The sequence below is a fragment of the Salvelinus sp. IW2-2015 genome, linkage group LG37 (genome assembly GCF_002910315.2).
Source record: "Salvelinus sp. IW2-2015 linkage group LG37, ASM291031v2, whole genome shotgun sequence".
Taxonomy (NCBI): Eukaryota; Metazoa; Chordata; class Actinopteri; order Salmoniformes; family Salmonidae; genus Salvelinus; species Salvelinus sp. IW2-2015.
In genome coordinates, this window is record NC_036876.1 from 13,445,337 (window position 1) to 13,463,605 (window position 18,269).

At 42.7% G+C, this 18,269-nt stretch overlaps 2 protein-coding genes across 4 annotated transcripts in view; one reads left to right on the forward strand and one right to left on the reverse strand.

The window, feature by feature from the left end:
- Window positions 1-464: 464 nt before the first annotated feature.
- ecsit (ECSIT signaling integrator) lies at window positions 465-5,278 on the reverse strand. The gene is made up of 7 exons (XM_023982297.2): window positions 5,164-5,278; window positions 4,714-4,863; window positions 2,714-3,125; window positions 2,300-2,581; window positions 1,641-1,789; window positions 1,313-1,418; window positions 465-1,151 (listed from the first exon to the last, which is right to left on the reverse strand). Exons 2-7 carry the CDS (start codon window positions 4,840-4,842, stop codon window positions 874-876), a joined length of 1,356 nt encoding a protein of 451 aa, XP_023838065.1. The 5' UTR covers window positions 4,843-4,863; window positions 5,164-5,278; the 3' UTR covers window positions 465-873.
- Window positions 5,279-6,604: 1,326 nt separating this feature from the next.
- The window catches only part of eml3 (EMAP like 3), a 29,056-nt gene continuing 17,391 nt past the window's right edge, over window positions 6,605-18,269 (forward strand). Inside the window, exons 1-2 of one of the 3 annotated variants that reach the window (XM_023982204.2) lie at window positions 6,605-6,809; window positions 6,919-7,029. In XM_023982204.2, coding sequence (XP_023837972.1) covers window positions 7,005-7,029 — 25 coding nt within the window. In that variant the 5' untranslated portion in view covers window positions 6,605-6,809; window positions 6,919-7,004. The other 2 variants (XM_023982205.2, XM_070437909.1) reach the window with 2 other exon arrangements.

An 18,269-nucleotide genomic window follows, 5' to 3' on the forward strand; every position in this document is an offset into this window, starting at 1 on the left:
AYGTGGAGTGTTGGACATGTATATACATTTAGGAAGTATCAGAAATCATGTGGAAGASATTTATTTGCAGTGTTTTTGGTTCACCAATATGCTGAAAATAATGTCCAATAGAGCACAGTCTGTCTTAACGGACTGAAAATGCATTGAAAACAGAATGTACTGTGAACTTTTTCTTGTACAGCTGTAGTGAACTTTAAAATGTACAGGGGACACTGACCAAGCTGTACTATTTACCTGTTGAGAATGTACCACTTTCAATTGGTTCCTACCTTGTTTGTTTRAAAGGGAATGTTCAAATGCCTTTTTTAAGGTACTAATAAACCCTTTTGGTAACTTTTAAAGTGGTTCTATGATTTAATGGGAGGTAGGTGTTATCAAGTAAGGTGGGCTGGGAGAGGCCTGTGAAACAAAACTCGTTCGATRTGTTACCATCCATCTTACATGCCATACAAAAGAAACGTCTATAGAAGTAAATAATTTATTGTTTTGCGTTGATTTGAGCATGTCTTGACACAGTGCAAATTCAAAGTTCCTTCAAGAGTCTTATCAAAGGCATTCTTACAGAAACATCAAATGAGTTGAGGGCATCAGGTTACAGCCGTACATATCATCTACAGTATTTTCCCAATAGCTAACTTAAGCTTGGTTTCTTGAAAGATCATACATGAGTTGACTATAGGTGGGTACATTATAATTAGGTATTACATCCACTTTAACTTGGAAGACATCCTATGATTACCAGATGTTATGATGAGGGCCAGAAGTGACCTGACAAAAAKAACTCCTAGTTATGATAAATGCGCTGTGACAGAAAGCTAGCTCTCCGGGTAATCTCTGGTAGTGAAGTGAGCTGTATCATAGTCCTGGCGCTGGTCACTGCTTCACTCCCTGGCTACGCCGATGCTCCTCCTCCACAACAATATCTGTCTCTACCTCCGTCTGTGTCTCTGCCTCCTCTTCGCCCTCCTCCCTGTACCCGGGTCCTGGGTCTGCCACTCCCTGGAGCTCCCTGGGACCGGCCTCCAGGCGGAACAGGGTAGGGACGCGGCCCAGGATGGGGTTGGTCTCCTGCAGGCCTGAGATCCATTGGTTCAGGGTGGCCTGATCCCCCTGGCTYGTCATACACATGGCGAACACCGGCCCTTCATCCACTGCAGAAAACAAGACGTATATCCTTTACCACTTACGATACACCACTGCACCTTAAAGTCCTGTACGGATTCTTACAGCTGTGSCCAGCATCACTTTAGTTTGTGAGATATCTAAAGCTTTGTTGAATTGAACTGATTAGGTCCTAGGTGTTTTATCTTACCGTCTTCCACGTTGAAGCTGTCGTCGTCCCCCATGTCCCGGTCCAAGTCCAGGTCCAGCTGAAGAGGGTAGTCGAAACACCTCTCAGGGTCGTAAGGCTCCTCCACCTGACAGGGAGAAAACGGGTACGGTAATAAATCAACTGTTACTGCTCAAGCAAAAACATACAATAACCCTATTGTAATAGTACGGGACAGATACTACTGAGGCAATATTCATCATCAAAATGATACCATTGTAAATGCTACCATTAAAATATACACCATTATTTACAAATACACAATGTTATCATTCCTTTGGCTTTAACAGAGTTGCACAGGGTCTCCCACCTTCTCCTCGGGGGGCAGTGGGTCAGCCCTGAGTATGTAGTAGTAGACACAGATCTTCCTCAGCCACAGGGGGAAGGGGCCCTCCACAAACACAGGCCTGTTGGGGTTATGTTTAGCCAGCAGCTCCATCTGGTCTGGGCTCTGGATCCCTAACACGGGGGGAAAGAGCAGAGAGATAGGAATTAACATTGAGATGACAGAAACAACGTTTATCATATGTTTGCACCCCCCAATACAGGGGTGTCAAACTTATTCCATGGAGGGTCTAGTGTCTGCTGGTTTTTCCTTTCAATTAAGCTCTAGACAACCAGGAGACGAGAGTTCCTTACTAATCAGTGACCTTAATTCATAACTGCTCCCCAGGCGCTGAAGACGTGGATGTCGATTAAGGCAGCCCCCCCGCACCTTTCTGATTCAGAGGGGTTGGGTTAAATGCGAAAGACACATTTCAGTTGTACAACTGACTAGGTATCCCCCTTTCCCTTCGTGGAATGAGTTTGACACATGCTCTAATACCATTGATCATTGCTAACCTAAATATTTGCTGACCACAAAAATACGAGCTATATCAACTGAAAACCATTCAACTAAAGAGTGAGAAAACCTTGGATTCGGATCAGAGTTTGTATGTAAAAGGAGAGGGAACTTTGGTTATCTACCTACGACGTGGGGGAAGGTGATCTCCTCTCCTGACTCAGAGATGTCGGTACAGGGCATCTGGTAGACGGTGACCTTAGCGTCCAGGTCGTTGGCGATGCGGTTGAGACTGAGGCGGGCCAGATCTACAGGATCCTCAGGGAGCTGCAGGGGGACGGGGAAGGGGTTGGCGTGCTTGAACTTGGGGAACCAGTACATGATGCGCTGGTACTTCCTCATCGGGTGGCTCTTGTCCCCGAAGATCTGGACGATCAGGACCTTACTTTCGACATTTGGCATGATACCTGATGACACAACAAAATGAATGCATGACAAAAAGTCTATCAATAAAAATAYACTAGCTACTTATTTTAATCGTTTAAAAGACCCTGTTCTGAAAAACGGTTGGCTCAATCTCTCACTCCCTCCCCACCCACCATAGTTCTCCATCTGTTCCAGCAGTTGCACCCCACACTCCTGCTGTCGGGGGTAGTGGTTGAACATGCGCTGGATAAAATTCCTGGGGACAAACACCTCCTTGGGAAAGACATCCAACAGCTTGTTGTAGACTGTAAGGTCCCGTTCCACACCAAACTCTGGCATCTTCTTCAAGGCAGCGTATATGAACTCTACGTGACCCCGACGCCGTATGTCCCTCTTACTGAAGACATCCACCACTCTGTTGAAGGTGGCCTTAGTCTTGGCCTCCCTGGCCACCCTCTCAAACAGGTCATCGTGAGTGATCAGTGACTTGTCCTTCTTTATTCTATCCTCATGCGCTTCACCAGGGTCCGTGGGTACAGGCTGGCTCTTATAACATCCAGGGCTGCCATGGAAACGCCTGAGTGCCTGTTGACAACAAAGATATACATTGACGAGGAGATACAAGCAGTCGACATAGTTAAACAAAATGCATAAAAGGTTAACTYGATATTGTAGTCATCCTAACCCTACAATTGAGGATAATGATCATTATCAACTCAAAAACGAACGACCATGATGTGATTAACTGGGAAACTTCCTAAGGGTTATACCCTTAGTCCCCCTGAGATTTTTTTTTGTGTGCTGTTGTTCACACTGAACACTCCAAAGGAACGCAGAACCCTCAAAAATAGCCCCCGAAGCGAACCAAACTGAGCATCTCGAAAGTTCGGTTTGCTTGTATTTCGCGGTCCGGTTCCCTTTTTTAGGCCAATGTGAACACAAAGCCCCCCAGGTTCGCTTGTGATTATTCTCGCACCACACACTAGACTAYKTCAACACCGTTTCCCCCGCCTTAAACCCTCACATTGGTGCCACAAAAGAGAGAAAATTATGATGTGAAGGCTTGCGGAAAAAACGTATGCCGTTTTTCAACATATATATATTTTTTAAGGATGCACAGAAACGACAAAAAATGTGTGGTGTTTTTAGTGAAAGATTATTTGTTTGTAATATGTGATCTATAGTATAGACTATGAGAGCTTCATAAGCTGTTCATTAATTGTGGGGTTTGAATAGTGTGAGAAGAACGTGAGAATCATAACAGGGTACAAAATCAATTCCTCAAAACCTTTCGAAACATAGCAATGTGAATTCAAAAGAGGACTCAGTTCACTTCATCTATTTTGTGGTTCGAGTCCTCTTTTGAATTCACATTGCTATGTTTTGAAAGGTTTTTACAAAGTGCAGGACAAGCCATTCCATCAGAACGTGTTATCGGGCAGCTAACTATACCTACTTGCATTTTGGAAGYTAATAGATTAGAATTACGTCTAATCTTTTAACTAAATGCAATCCGAAGATAGTATTAACATGTCAATATTATTGGTARCAGAATAAATGGCAGAAGAATAACTACAGATTAAATAATACTGTAATTGAAAATTGTACACCCAATGTAGGCTACTGCGCCTTTAAGAGCTAGAATTGATTTTGTACCCTGTTATGATTCTCACGTTCTTCTCACACTATTCAAACCCCACAATTAATGAACNTTCTAGCTCTTAAAGGCGCAGTAGCCTACATTGGGTGTACAATTTTCAATTACAGTATTATTTAATCTGTAGTTATTCTTCTGCCATTTATTCTGCTACCAATAATATTGACATGTTAATACTATCTTCGGATTGCATTTAGTTAAAAGATTAGACGTAATTCTAATCTATTAACTTCCAAAATGCAAGTAGGTATAGTTAGCTGCCCGATAACACGTTCTGATGGAATGGCTTGTCCTGCACTTTGTAAAAACCTTTCGAAACATAGCAATGTGAATTCAAAAGAGGACTCGAACCACAAAATAGATGAAGTGAACTGGCAAGAGTTGAGTCCTCATTTAAAGGCAAGGGCAGTGTGAATACAAAGAGACATGAGATCTTTAACTTCTTATTTTTTTTACCCCGGAGTTTACTTTAAAGAGGACTATATTTTAATCCCCCCCCTCTCGGGAGTGACTTACCTGACCACATGTGTTGTGTACTGTTATTTGGGACAGTGCTGTGGCTGGCTGAAGTAGGGCAGCTGCTCTGACAGAGGGGGCCAGGAACCCTACACTCTGGAGCCGTAGTAGACAGCGGGCACAGTTCATAGTACATGCATCATGTGGATCCTAAGAGAAAATAGTGACATGATGAATAAGATAAGCAGATGGGACAAATAGTACATGTACACTATTATAAATCTGCATCAACATGATTATTGTTACAAATTGCAAACAAATAAGTGCAGTCTGCTGATCAATCTCGGTGGTTTTGAGGGGTGCATGACACGATCATTGACAGTAAAAGAGACAACCGACATACTGTAACGCACTGTGGAAWGCTAGTTAACTAAGTACTTATCTTYACGCTAGCTATAAGCAGCCATGTTCAAGTTATCAATGTGTGTGTGAAAGAAGCGCYATACTTACACGGGGACGTGAAAGGGTGAGGTTAATCTCCTTTGTATCAAGTCTCCTTCAGACATGTCTCTCCATGGGCACCTCCATGTTGAAACCGCTGTGGTATAAGGACCAGAGATAYTACAGAATGCATGAGATAGGAATCCCATTTGGTAATGAATGGAGGAACGTATAACACCCCACCCAGCAGACTGTCGACTAATCGCGTAATTTAAAAAAWTATTTTTATTTCATCTTTATTTAACCAGGTAGGCTAGTTGAGAACAAGTTCTCATTTACAACTGCGACCTGGCCAAGATAAAGCAAAGCAGTTCGACACATACAACAACAGAGTTATACATGGAATAAACAAACATACAGTCAATAATACAATAGAAAAAGTCTATATACAGTGTGTGCAAGTGAGGTAGGATAAGGGAGGTGAGGCAATAAATAGGCAATAGTGGCGACATAATTACAATATAGCAATTAAACACTGGAGTTATAGATGTGCAGAATAGTCAGGGTATGAGTCGAGAAACCTGCCTATTTTTCTCGAAAGTATATCATGTCACGATTCGAAAGCTATACGATATTACAGAGAACAAGTTAATTATCTCAYATCTCGGAAAATATTTGTAATGTTGTACTTTTTGAGCAAACCCCCAATTGACTCCCATTCACTTCTTGTAGGAGAGCTCTCATTGTCCCATAATCGCCCAGAATGCAAGGTGGCACATTGACGACGCATGGGCAACGTACACATTACACTTTAATACGAGTTTTCCATCTCCTCAAAAGTGTTTCTGTAAGAATGCCGGGTGCATTTCCTGTTTCAACCACGTTTTCATTCCCCCATAATAACAGAAACAAGGACGCCGACTTCCATTCCGCCATTATGTGTACATGCAGTACACAAACACGCCACAAGGCGGCAGGAAATCTATGTGAAAATCAAATCAGTTGAACAGAACTTTTGGACGACAGGGGGGTGTAACCAATGATTTATATATACACTAGAATACTTATTTGGGGCCACTGTGTCGAAGCCACCTCACCTCCATACTGGCACTCCCTTACCGGCGTAATTTTGTGGGGGAAACTATAGAAATACACTTATTAATGTCTACATTCGTTTCTGCCACGTGTATTCTATTACAGACACTTTAACATTATATTATGTCAGCTAAACACAAATAAAAAATGAAAGAGAAATATTTACAAACATTCTCTAAAGTATMATTTTTTTCGATGAATAATGTTACTGTCCCCACTACAACGACAAAATAGTTAAATACATGTAATTTTGTCTTTGTYTATGTCTATTTAATTGAAATAATGTAGAATTGCATTAATTCCTATGGAGGACTKCTCCTACTGGGGAGTGCCAATATGGCCGACCGGTTTCTTCGGAGCATTTCAATGGCCAATACATAGCGTTAGCAATCCAGTGTTTATATACATCATTCGGTGTATGTAACCCAAAAAGTTGTGTTACAAGTTTCAGTAAGAAGCATATTATTGCATGCACGTGTAGTCATATAAAAACGAGGGGATAGTTAACCCATCCTTGTCTCCAGGAGAATATTTTTGGCAATTCTAGTGCGATGTGAATCTATTGGGCGATTGTGCATTTGCCCACCCGATGCTCAGCTCATTTCCTGGATTTATGTACAGTAAGTATTTGAGTGAATTTTTTTAGGCCAATCCTCTCCGGCAACTGCGTACGTTCGTTGCCATGCGTGCCTCCTCTCTTTTCTCAAGAACGACTTCTGACACCCTCAGGTAAAGCAGCGGCATACAGTATGGAAAATACACCAAAAAACAAACTTCACTACTAGAAACAGTAAATAACTCCTGGACAAGCAATCATGGATGGTTCTACGAATAGTCTAGGTAAGTCAAGCATCTAAAATCTTATTTTTAGGTAACCTTATATTTATTTAATTTTGAGTACTCTACACAGTAAATTGGCCAGTGTTACCTAGTTTAGATTTTTCATTGTAACATTTCTAGTGTTGATGGTGTGAATTAAAAGAACCTCAGTGTAGTCCCTATGCAGCTGTTTTTATCTCAATATCAAATAATTTCTCGGTAACAATTAAGTACCTTAATGTGATAGTTTTCAATTAAAATTGTCAAAAATCAACAAAAAATGTATTCTTAGCAAAATGCTATTTCTCAAGCAACAATTTTGCTAGGACTTCCTGGGCATGGTCTGAGAGAGGGGACTAATTGGCAGAGCTTAACTGGAGGGATGTGTAACCTGAACTAGCTATTATGATTGGCAGAGAGGAGGGCAAACTCTATGAATTTATACAGGCGGTCCAAAAAACCCACCCAGCAAAACAAGCAAAAATKTCATGCACTCTTTTCAAACACATGCTACAGGAAAAGTGTATTATCATAATTTTCAGAATAAACTATTATTTCAACCTCATGTGGAAATGTATATAAAACACAGGGAAATTTCGTTTTTGACTGCTCTGCCCCTTTAATAACCAGAGTTGAACCAAAACCACGGCCATATTTGATCATATTTCCCAGCGTGCTCAATTGCAGGTTGATTTTTTTGTTGTTGGTTTGTTTCAATGTTTTTGCATGCACATTGATCCATTAATCTTATGCTAATCAATTATGAATAACACATTTTTCTAAACTAATCCTATCTGTTACTAGGCCTTATTGCACCCATTACTGAAATGGTTTAGATGATTTAGGTAGTCTAATACACCACGTGAATACTTGATTGTCAAACTTCTCATTCCAAAATCTTGGGCATTAATATGTAGTTGGTTCCCCCTTTTGCTGCTATAGCAGCCTCCACTATTCTGGGAAGGCTTTCCTCTAGATGTTGGAACATTGCTGCAGGGACCCAACCTCACAAGAGCATTTGTGAGGTTGGGYACTGGTGTTGGCCCGATYAGGCCTGGCTCGCAGTCTGCGTTCCAATTCATCCCAAAGGTGTTCAATGGGGTTGAGGTCAGGGCTCTGTGCAGGCCAGTCAAGTTCTTCCACACCGATCTCGACAAATCATTTTTGTATGGACCTCGCATTGTGCATTGGGGCATTGTCATGTGGAAACATGTATGGTGTAGCGTTAAGATTTCACTTCACTGGAACTAAGGGGCCTGAACCATGAAAAACAGCCCCAGACAATTATTCCTCCTCTATCATATTTTACAGTTGGCATTATGCAGTGGGGTAGGTAGCGTTCTCCTGGCATCCGCCAAACCCAGATTTGTCAGTCGGACTGCCAGATGGTGAAGCGTGATTCATCACTCCAGAGAACGAGTTTCCACTGCTCCAGAGTCCAATGGCAGCGAGCTTTACACCACKCCATCCRACGCTTGKCATWGCGCATGGTGATCTTAGGCTTGTGTGCGGCTGCTCGGCCATGGAAAACAGYCCCAGACCATTATTCCTCCTCTACCATATTTTACAKTTGGCACTATGCAGTGGGGTAGGTAGCGTTCTCCTGGCATGAATCTCCTGACCAACAGTTATTGTGCTGACGTTGGTTCCAGAGGCAGCTTGGAACTCTGTAGTGAGTGTTRCAACCGAGKACAGATGATTTTTACTTGCTCAAGCACTCAGCGGTCCCGTTCTGTGAGCTTGTGTGGCCCACCACTATGTGGCTGAGCTCTTCAGTATGGGCCATTCTACTGCCAATGTTTGTCTATGGAGATTGCATGACTATGTGCTCAATTTTATACACCTGTCAGCAACGAGTGTGGCTGAAATAGCCAAATCCACTCATTTGAAGGGGTGTCCTCATACTTTGGGCCGTGTAGTGTTTCTTGGTTTTCCTAATCCCGGGCAGTCTTTCTGAATGCAGGTTGCGGCTGAATAAAAATKWAAAACGTTGGAGATCCCCACTCTGGCTGGATTCCAATAGGAATTAAGTCACTTTGCAAGCCAGMATAATGTGAGTTGCAGGCCTGRTGTKGCCTGTAAACCATGAGTTTCAGGCCACCGAATTAAGGTTAAACTAGGCCCTTAAAATACMRCCTTATGAAATACATATTCTATTGTCTTAAATAATTGTATTTTAATGGTTACATATTCACTTAGGATTTCACTAGGTGAAGGCCACAGGTCKGAAAATGAATGAAWGCAAMAACCATGTCTCTGTCACTGACAAATACAKTCATGGATGGTAACTCTGCAATTCACTCGAAAGGCAAGGCACACTGRGARATATGCAAGTAAGGCTTTACACGAAGCAAAGTGTTMATTTAACACTGAAAAGTGTGGACCCATATAGACACTGTAACAGTGTGACATTTAACAGTCTGTGTTGATTTAACACTTGAGAATTTGCTGTGTGCTTTTCACCTGTCAAGCCCACTCAATAGAACAGTTACTTATGTGGGTTTATCCGTTTTGCAAATTACAAAACAGCATGTAAACTTTATGTGCATAACATGCAATTGCAAAACAGAAAACATATGTTTGCAATTGTTATAAATGAGTAACATCCATTTGATGATAACCCAGGGCCAGGGGATTTTTATTGCAAAACACTCTGATAGTACATACAACATGTTCTTGCTCACTGTTTTCAATCATGAAATTGCACTTTGTTGTATCCTATAGACAGGTGTGAAACAAAGTAACTTCCATCCCCCATAGTCTCTCCGGAGATCGGGTGTGTGAGGTTCAAGTGAATGGAATGGCAGGCGTGGGAAACTGAATGTTATCTTGAATGTTACTTTGTTACTCTCCCAAATGGATAGGAGGCTACAAAGTATCAAGTTCCATTTCGATGCCAACAAATTGCTGGATGCCAGATTTGCTCCTCAGTTTGCATCTGTCTCTCTACAGTTACTGTAGTTGTTGGACCATCAGCTGCACCGGAGAAACTTCACATGTTCCTAGGTTAAGCAAGARAGGAACTCGTTAAAAAGTCATTCGCATCATCAGCATATTGAAACAGGATGTTTATTAGTTTTAAGAGTATCCCCTACCACGATGCATGTGCCAATTTGTGATAACCCCAACATCTGGGCYCCAAATGTCTTCGCCATGGTTTTAAATGGGACAAAAACGTCAGTCTGTGGCTGTTATACAAATTGTTTATGCCTCCTTTTTGCAGTGGCATTGGTTATGCTAGCGCCTTGACAATGRAACTTTTACTGCTTCTATAATGACGAAGTTCAATGGGAGCCATTGTGGCACATCTGTTACTGTCCCAWCTCATGTGCTGATGTTTTGTTTACCGTCTTGTAAAATAGTGGGCGGTCAGGCACACAGGGGAACACACAGGGGAACAGTCAACATCACGTGGGCAGACGCCCCGTTAGCATCTGTGGGCAAGGCCTGTCTGTCAGTATGTCTCGCTGACTAGAATACGTCCTTGTTAGCACAGATCTAGGATCAGCTCACCCTACAGCAATCCTACACTCAACCATTTGAGGGCTTAAGAAACAAAACTGCCCTCAGATCAGCCCTATGTGTTATTCAGTAAGAAGGATCGGGGTGTCAGTGTGAGTCAGCAAGTTTACATTCAGGGGTCATTGTCTGCATCTGTGGGCGTTAGGCTGAACTGTCCATCAAATCACTGGCATCTCTGTCTCTCTCCACAGCAAGCTGACACTACCATGCTGCTCAGTCACCAATCACAAATCAATGCTGACGAGGGTCTAAGAACATGTCAATGTGCGATAACTTCATTCAATACTGCATTTTCATTGCAGTTTATAATTGTGTTTCTCACAAATTGCAAATCGGTTCATTGTTCTGACAAGATCTGTGTCCCAGTCCCTCGAGTACCCCAAGCTGTTACATTAATCACCCATATAAAGCCGAAATCTACTGTAAACATATAAAAACAAACTCCACCTCAGATATTTTTAAATTGACAGAGAAAAAAGTAGGGGCTTTTAACAGTTGACTATATCCAGAAGCTCTTTGCACTACCATCCTCTCTCTGTGTGTGTGTGTGAGAGATCATACCTCTATTTCTGTAAGATTTATGCTGCCTGTACAAGCAGTCAACAGAATACTTCATAGCTTTGTTATCTGCAAGCAAAGCAAGCCTGGTCTTGCATAATTTCCCTCTGATTTCGACTTGGCATCACAATCAGCTCAGTGACAGTGTTGACCCCAAACAGCTCAAGAAAAATCTCCTTGTGCGTTTTTAAATCTTTATTTTTAGATTGCTTAGATCCTCTTTATCTTGTGTTTAGCCTCAATATTTGCGGCCAATATTTCATCTTCAGCTGGTATCAAGTACAGAGTATTATATGGTAGGCTTTGGTGAGGGTGTGTTATGATGGATGAAGATGAAAGTCCACAGTTACCGCCATTCAATCAGACAATTCTACTCTGAATTCTCTCATATGATAATAAGGTCTGATCGTAAAAAAAAGTGTTTTCTATTGAACTTKGGACAGGGAGGTATACCAGCAGGCAGTATTCATTTCCCTGCATAWATTCTCTAACGCGGGGTGAGACAGCGAGTGTTCGACTGTGACATGTCTGTCTGTTTCGGGTTCAGAGTGATGAGTTAGACTGAAGACGGCATCGCCCACCGCCCGTGCAGGGGAGTACAGTACGGCACAGGATGTGTTGTGGTGGCGACGTGCTCGTGATCACACGGGTCCCGRGGACGAGTGACGGGGACGGACGCTCTCTGTAGGTGGTGATGCCGCCATGGTGGTGGTGTTCACAGGAAGGAGCTGACAGGGTGGGCGAACTGTGGGAAGACGCCGTGTGTCTGTGTATGTGAGAGAGAGACTCAACCAGCTGTCACTGCTGACTCTACCGAGAGTCTGGGTTGGAAAAATAGCCACTTCTCAATTTAGACTGTTTGAAACGACAATGAAATAACAATGATCAATCAATCACATTTATTTGACACATCCCTTTCTACATCAGCAGTTGTCACAAAGTGCTTATAAAGACRCCCAGCCTAAAACCCCCAAAAGCATGCAATGCAGATGTTGAAGAAAAGTGKCTAGGAAAAACTCCCYAGAAAGGACCTAGAGAGGAACCAAGTTCCGAGGGGAGGTCCTCTTCTGGCTGTGCCGGGTGGAGATTATGATAAATCACTCAAATAGGCCCATAATATTAAGGTGACCTTCTAGATATATAGGAAATTGACTTTGATACAGCAACATAAGAATAAAGTGGAATTGGAGAAGAGAAAACATTTTTTTTTAAACATAAAGATAGAGACGATAGCGTCCCCATAACCATAAAACCCCTACSTTGATTAAAAAGTACTTTTTCCTTGAATGAAACTACCGTTTCTCAAAAAGTCGGCCTGGGCACGAGTGCCTTTTTGAGAGGGAGCTGAGCAAAATAATTGAAACATTCTCCAAATTGGATGAGAAAGGTAGCGGCTTGGGCAAATGCACTCTGAACAAAGAGTCCGTTTGCTCTGTCCAAACCCTCTTGGCTCCTCATGGAACAAGACATGAGATGACCCAGGCCACTCAGCATATACAGTAAGTGATAGTGAAATTGACGACTAGAGCAACATCCTACCAGGTTATAAACTAGCTCGAAACCTGACCGCACTCAAGATTCAGTCGTAATTGTGTCGTTTTCTTCTCCKGCCAGTATTGTTGTTTTTATCAGCCAATAATCAGTGGCGGTTCTGATCTGTCTCTGTGATAAGGCGTCAATCTCTGAAAAACATTGGCTTAAACTGAGCCCTTGAATGACAATTTGTAGTTTAAGGTGTTGTTACTTTCTCACTCAATCACGGTCTTTCAGTCACTGTCATCAAGTCAGTATAAAGCCGGCAGAGAATGTTGTTTTCATTTCCTACCAGCATTGTCGTTTATCAGCATATCGTCTTTGTGATGCTTCTGATCTGTCTTTGTGATATGTCGTTCAACCCTGGACAAACATTGGCTTTAACTGAGCGCTTGAATAACAATTTTGTAGTATGAGTTTCTCACTGTCATCGAGGGGGAGTGAGAGAGAGAGAGAGGGAGGGAGGGAGGGAGGGAGGGAGTGTCACTCACTCACTCCAATCAGACCAGAGACCACACTCCAACTCAGCTTTCTAGCTGTGGCCAACTCTCGATTGCTTCCAGCCCCGTCTAGTCAGCCATTGTGAATCCCTCCTCTCCAGCTTCTTCCAAACTACTGTGACTCACCCTCAGGCCAGTTGTAACAACAACAAAAAAGAGAAGCAGGGAAATGTGTAATAGCTGTGTGTGTGTGCATGCTTGTTAGGCTACGTTTACACAGGAAGCCCAATTTTGATCTTTTGCCCAAGTATTGGCGAAAGAGCTGAAAGATTGGAGTTGAGCTGCCTGTACACTTAGCCTCAGTGTGTGTGTTACCGTGTGTGTAAGCAAATAACCCTCGCTGGTTCTCTTTAACAAAGTACAGCATTATTGCACAGGAAGAAAGGAAACATGTTCCCCTMTTCCCTTTCGCCTCCTGGACATCCTATCCCCATCTGTTGCTCCCGTTCACAACTATAAATACCATACCTCCCCTAAAAACGGACCAAGAACACAAACCTCTAATTACTTCCCGATGTGTTCAGGAGTGCTATTGGCTACGTTCTTGAACATCCCCCTTAAAGTCAAAGATGGCCTGTGGCTTGAACTGCAACAGTTCTTGAGCTGATGCCTCATCATGAATACATGCATAGTTACAAGGTACACTGTATATACAAAAGTATGTGGACACCCCTTCAAATTAGTGGATTCGGCTATTTCAGCCACACCTATTGCTGACAGGTGTATAACATTGAGCACACAGCCATGCAATCTCCATAGGAAATAACATTGGCAGTAGAATGGCCTTACTGAAGAGCTCAGTGACTTTCTACGTGGCACTGTCATAGGATGCCACCTTTCCAACAAGTCAGTTCATCATATTTCTGAACTGCTAGAGYTGYCCCAGTCAACTCTAAGTGCTGTTATTGTGAAGTGGAAATGTCTAGGCGCAACAATGGCTTAGCCACGAAGCGGTAGGCCACACAAGCTCACAKAACAGGAACGCTGAGTGCCTGTCCTCAGTTCCAACACTACTACCGAGTTCCAAACTGCCTCTGGAACCAACATCAGCACAATAACTGTTGGAGCTTCATGAAATGGGTTTCCATGGCCTAGCAGCCGCACACAAGCCTAAGATCACCATGCGCTWTGACAAGCGTTGGATGGCGTGGTGTAAAGCTYGCCGCCATTGGACTCTGGAGCAGTGGAAACTCGTTCTCTGGAGTGATGAATCACGCTTCACCATCTGGCAGTCCGACWGACRAATCTGGGTTTGGCGGATGCCAGGAGAATGCTACTTGCCCCAATGCATAGTGCCAACTGTAAAGTTTGGTGGAGGAGGAATAATGGTCTGGGGCTGTTTTCATGGTTCGGGCTGCACAGAGCCCTGACCTCAACCCCATCGAACACCAACCCCATCGAACACCTTCGGGATGAATTGTAACTCCGACTGCGAGCCAGGCCTAATCGCCCAATATCAGTACCCAATGTCAGCAATGCTCTTGTGGCTGAATGTTCCAACATCTAGTGGAAAGCCTCCCCAGAAGAGTGGAGGTTGTTATAGCAGCAAAGCGGGACCAACTCCATATTAACGCCCATGATTTTGGAATGAGATGTTCGACGAGCAGGTGTCCACATACTTTTGGTCATGTAGTATATCTTAAAAATGGCTAAGGTCTCTCACCCAATTGTTATGGTGAAGACGTTATAGGTACCACACCGGCACACCCACTGGTTGCYGTAGGAGTCTTATGRCAGATACTGTTTTCCATGAAAAATRTACTCCGCACACTAGCTTTATAGGTACATGTATTGAAATGGAGCTCTTTATTATCGGTTTCATTAGTGGTGGCAGTTTGAATGGTTAGCATTAGCAACAGCAGCTGTGGGGCTACCAGGAGAGGGCTAATATTGCAAGGCTAACCTTACATACAGTATATTGGCATTCATGCAATTGCTCAAAGATTCTGCCCACCTTCTTGGCTACATCTTTCATACCCCCCCTATGACTCATAGAAGCAATGTTTGCTTAGATCAGACCTGTGATTATTGGCATGAACTACTAGTATGGCTCCTTTCACAACAGATAATGATAGTGCACTATCGTTAATATCTGTGTTCATTAAAATATATTAACGATAATGTGCAAAGCCCTATGATTCAGAGGTGCAGGCCCACACAATCTGAGGTTAATCAAGACCTTATACACACACTGTCATACAATGTTTGTCCTGTGCAAAGTTTACGTCAGTCATTTGTGTATGAAGTTTAAGCCCCTTTCCTGCAGAAACACTGGGGTTGTGGGAGTGTTGTTGCTCCATTGAGATTGTTTTCGTACATGTGTTTGGCCTGAAGTTAGGATGTGATAATCATTGTCTCTGTGTGTGTGTTAATGGTGCGCGGGTCAGCATTTWATTTTTTTCATCCGCCCGCAATAGCTGATAACCCATCCGCAACCGCCCGACTATACAGTGCATTCGGAAAGCGTTAGACCCCTTGACTTTTTCCACATTTTGTTACGTGACAGCCTTATTCTAAAATGTATTAAGTCATTTCTCCCACCCCATCAATCGACACACAATACCCCATAATGACAAAGCAAAAACAGGTTTTTAGACATTTTTGCAAACGTTTTAAAAAATAAACTGAAATATCAAATGTACATAAGTATTCAGACCCTTTACTCAGTACTTTGTTGAAGCACCTTCGGCTGCGATTACAGCCTCGAGTCTTCTTGGGTATGACGCTAGAAGCTTTGCACACCTGTATTTGGGGAGTTTCTCCCATTCTACTCTGCAGATCCTCTCAAGCTCTGTCAGGTTGAATGGGGAGCTTCGCTGCACAGCTATTTTCAGGTCTCCAAAGATGTTCGATCAGGTTCAAGTCCGGGCTCCTGCTGGGCCACTCAACAAAGCCACTCCTGCGTTGTCTTGGCTGTGTGCTTAAGGTCGTTGTCCTTTTGGAAGGTGAACTGTAGCCCCAGTCTGAGGTCCTGAGCAGGATTTCATCAAGGATCTCTTTGTACTTTCCTTCGTTCATCTTTCCCTCGATCCTGACTAGTCTTCCAGTCCCTGCCACTGAAAAACATCCCCACAGCATGATGCTGCCACCACCTTGCTTCACCGTAGGGATGGTGCAAGGTTTCGTCCAGACGTGCCGCTTGGCATTCAGGCCAAATCGTTCAATCTTGGTTTCATCAGACCAGAGAATCTTGTTTCTCACGGTTTGAGAGTCCTTTAAGTGCCTTTTGGCAAACTCCAAGTGGGCTGTCGTGCTTTTTACAGAGGAGTGGCTTCCGTCTCGTCACTCTACCATAAAGATATGATTGGTGGAGTGCTGCAGAGATGGTTGTCCTTCTGGAAGGTTCTCCCATCTCCACAGAGGAACCCTGTCAGAGTGACCATCGGGTTCTTGGCCACCTCCCTGACCAAGGCCCTTCTTCCCCCAATTGTTCAGTTTGGCCGGGCGGCCAGCTCTAGGAAGCTCTAGTGTGTGGTTCCAAACTTCTTTCATTTAAGAATGATGGAGGCCATCCAGTTGTAGAAAACATCTCAAGGATGATCAATGGAAACAGGATGCACCTGGGCTCAATGTCGAGTCTCATAGTAAAGGGTCTGAATACATATGTAAATAAGGTATATCTGTTTTTTTTATTTCATACATTTGCAAAAATGTCTAAAAACCTGTCCGCTTTGTCATTATGTGGTATTGTGTGTAGATTGACTTAAAGAATTTGCTTTGTTCAATCCATTTTAGAATAAGGCTGTAACGTAACAAAATGTGGAGAAAGAGAAGGGTTGTGAATACTTTCCGAATGCACCGTATGTGATAGGCTAAAGTGAAAATCTGTGACCCGCACCCGACCCTAACCCACTAATATAGAAAATGYGCTGCAGGCTACAGTCAGAGACAGCTGAATGAGTTGACGGGGTGACAGATTTATTTTGCCAGATTTAGATGTTTCTGCTTATAATTTCAGACATTTTGGTAGGCAMATTTTTTTTTTGTCAGCTTGTATATAATTTAGATACATGTAGCTTCTCTTCTGTCATTAAATGTTACCCTAGAAGACTAAATAAACTCTTGCTCACCAAAGTAATGTCATAAATTGATGGAATGAATGCTTCAATGTAGTTGACATCGGTAAAGTTTTCTGTCATCTCTGCAGAGCGAAGAGATTTAGGGACCGGGGAGAAAATGCAATGGGTTAACTCAAAAAATATATAAAAATGTAAAGATTTTCTGTGCAAAATGTCCATATGACATCAATTTGACAGGTTGTAAACARAACGATTTGAAAACGACCCAGACCCAACATGTTTCTGATAACATTTCAGTTTGGCTTGGATGCATATTTGATGTGGTTGAAATACTATCAGCTTTCATGATACTAATAAAGATAGCACCTCTATACGAACAGAGGGTTGGTGCCACTTTACTTGGGGAGGACAGGCTCGTGGTTATGGCTGCAGCAGAATCAGTGGCATGGTTTCAAACACATGATTTGATGCCATTCCATTTGCTTCGTTCCAGMCATTATTATGAGCCGTCCTACCCTTCACAGTCTCCACTGATACAGACGGTATTTAAMGGCACATTCGCATTCTCTCAAGATGCTGAAATAAATAAATAATATTTCTCCACTCCTGTTCCTGAGTCCAAGTTTAGCCTACATTTTGTGTATCATTTTACTGCAAGAAATGCTTAATTTTGCAGGAGTTAATATATAGGCTCAGTTTCCATTTAACCCAGTAGGCTACAGTTCCCTTGACGTGTCATAGGCCTATTTGAAGTCCCCGTCTTGTGACTGTCAAATTTGTATGGCGCCTCACAATCATCACMCTTAACATAGCCTGCACTGATATCATCATCTTTTACCACTTAGCCAAATCGTCCCCAAACATTAATTTTCCGGTCTTTCTTTTTCTTTATTTTCAACTCTCCTTTCGCAGCTTTACTCTTATTTAATTCAACTCTGACATTGACCTTTTTGCCTCGGTGGTTCGACATGAACTTTTTCTGCCCGTTCCCAAAAGTGATTGACGTGTCGGCTATTTGGCGCCAGACAGTTATGCCCCAAAGCTTAGGTTTACGCACTAATGAAATAAAAACCTCAATGTAGCCTACAGATATAAATTGCATAAGAATGAGACGTTTATGGATCTCTTA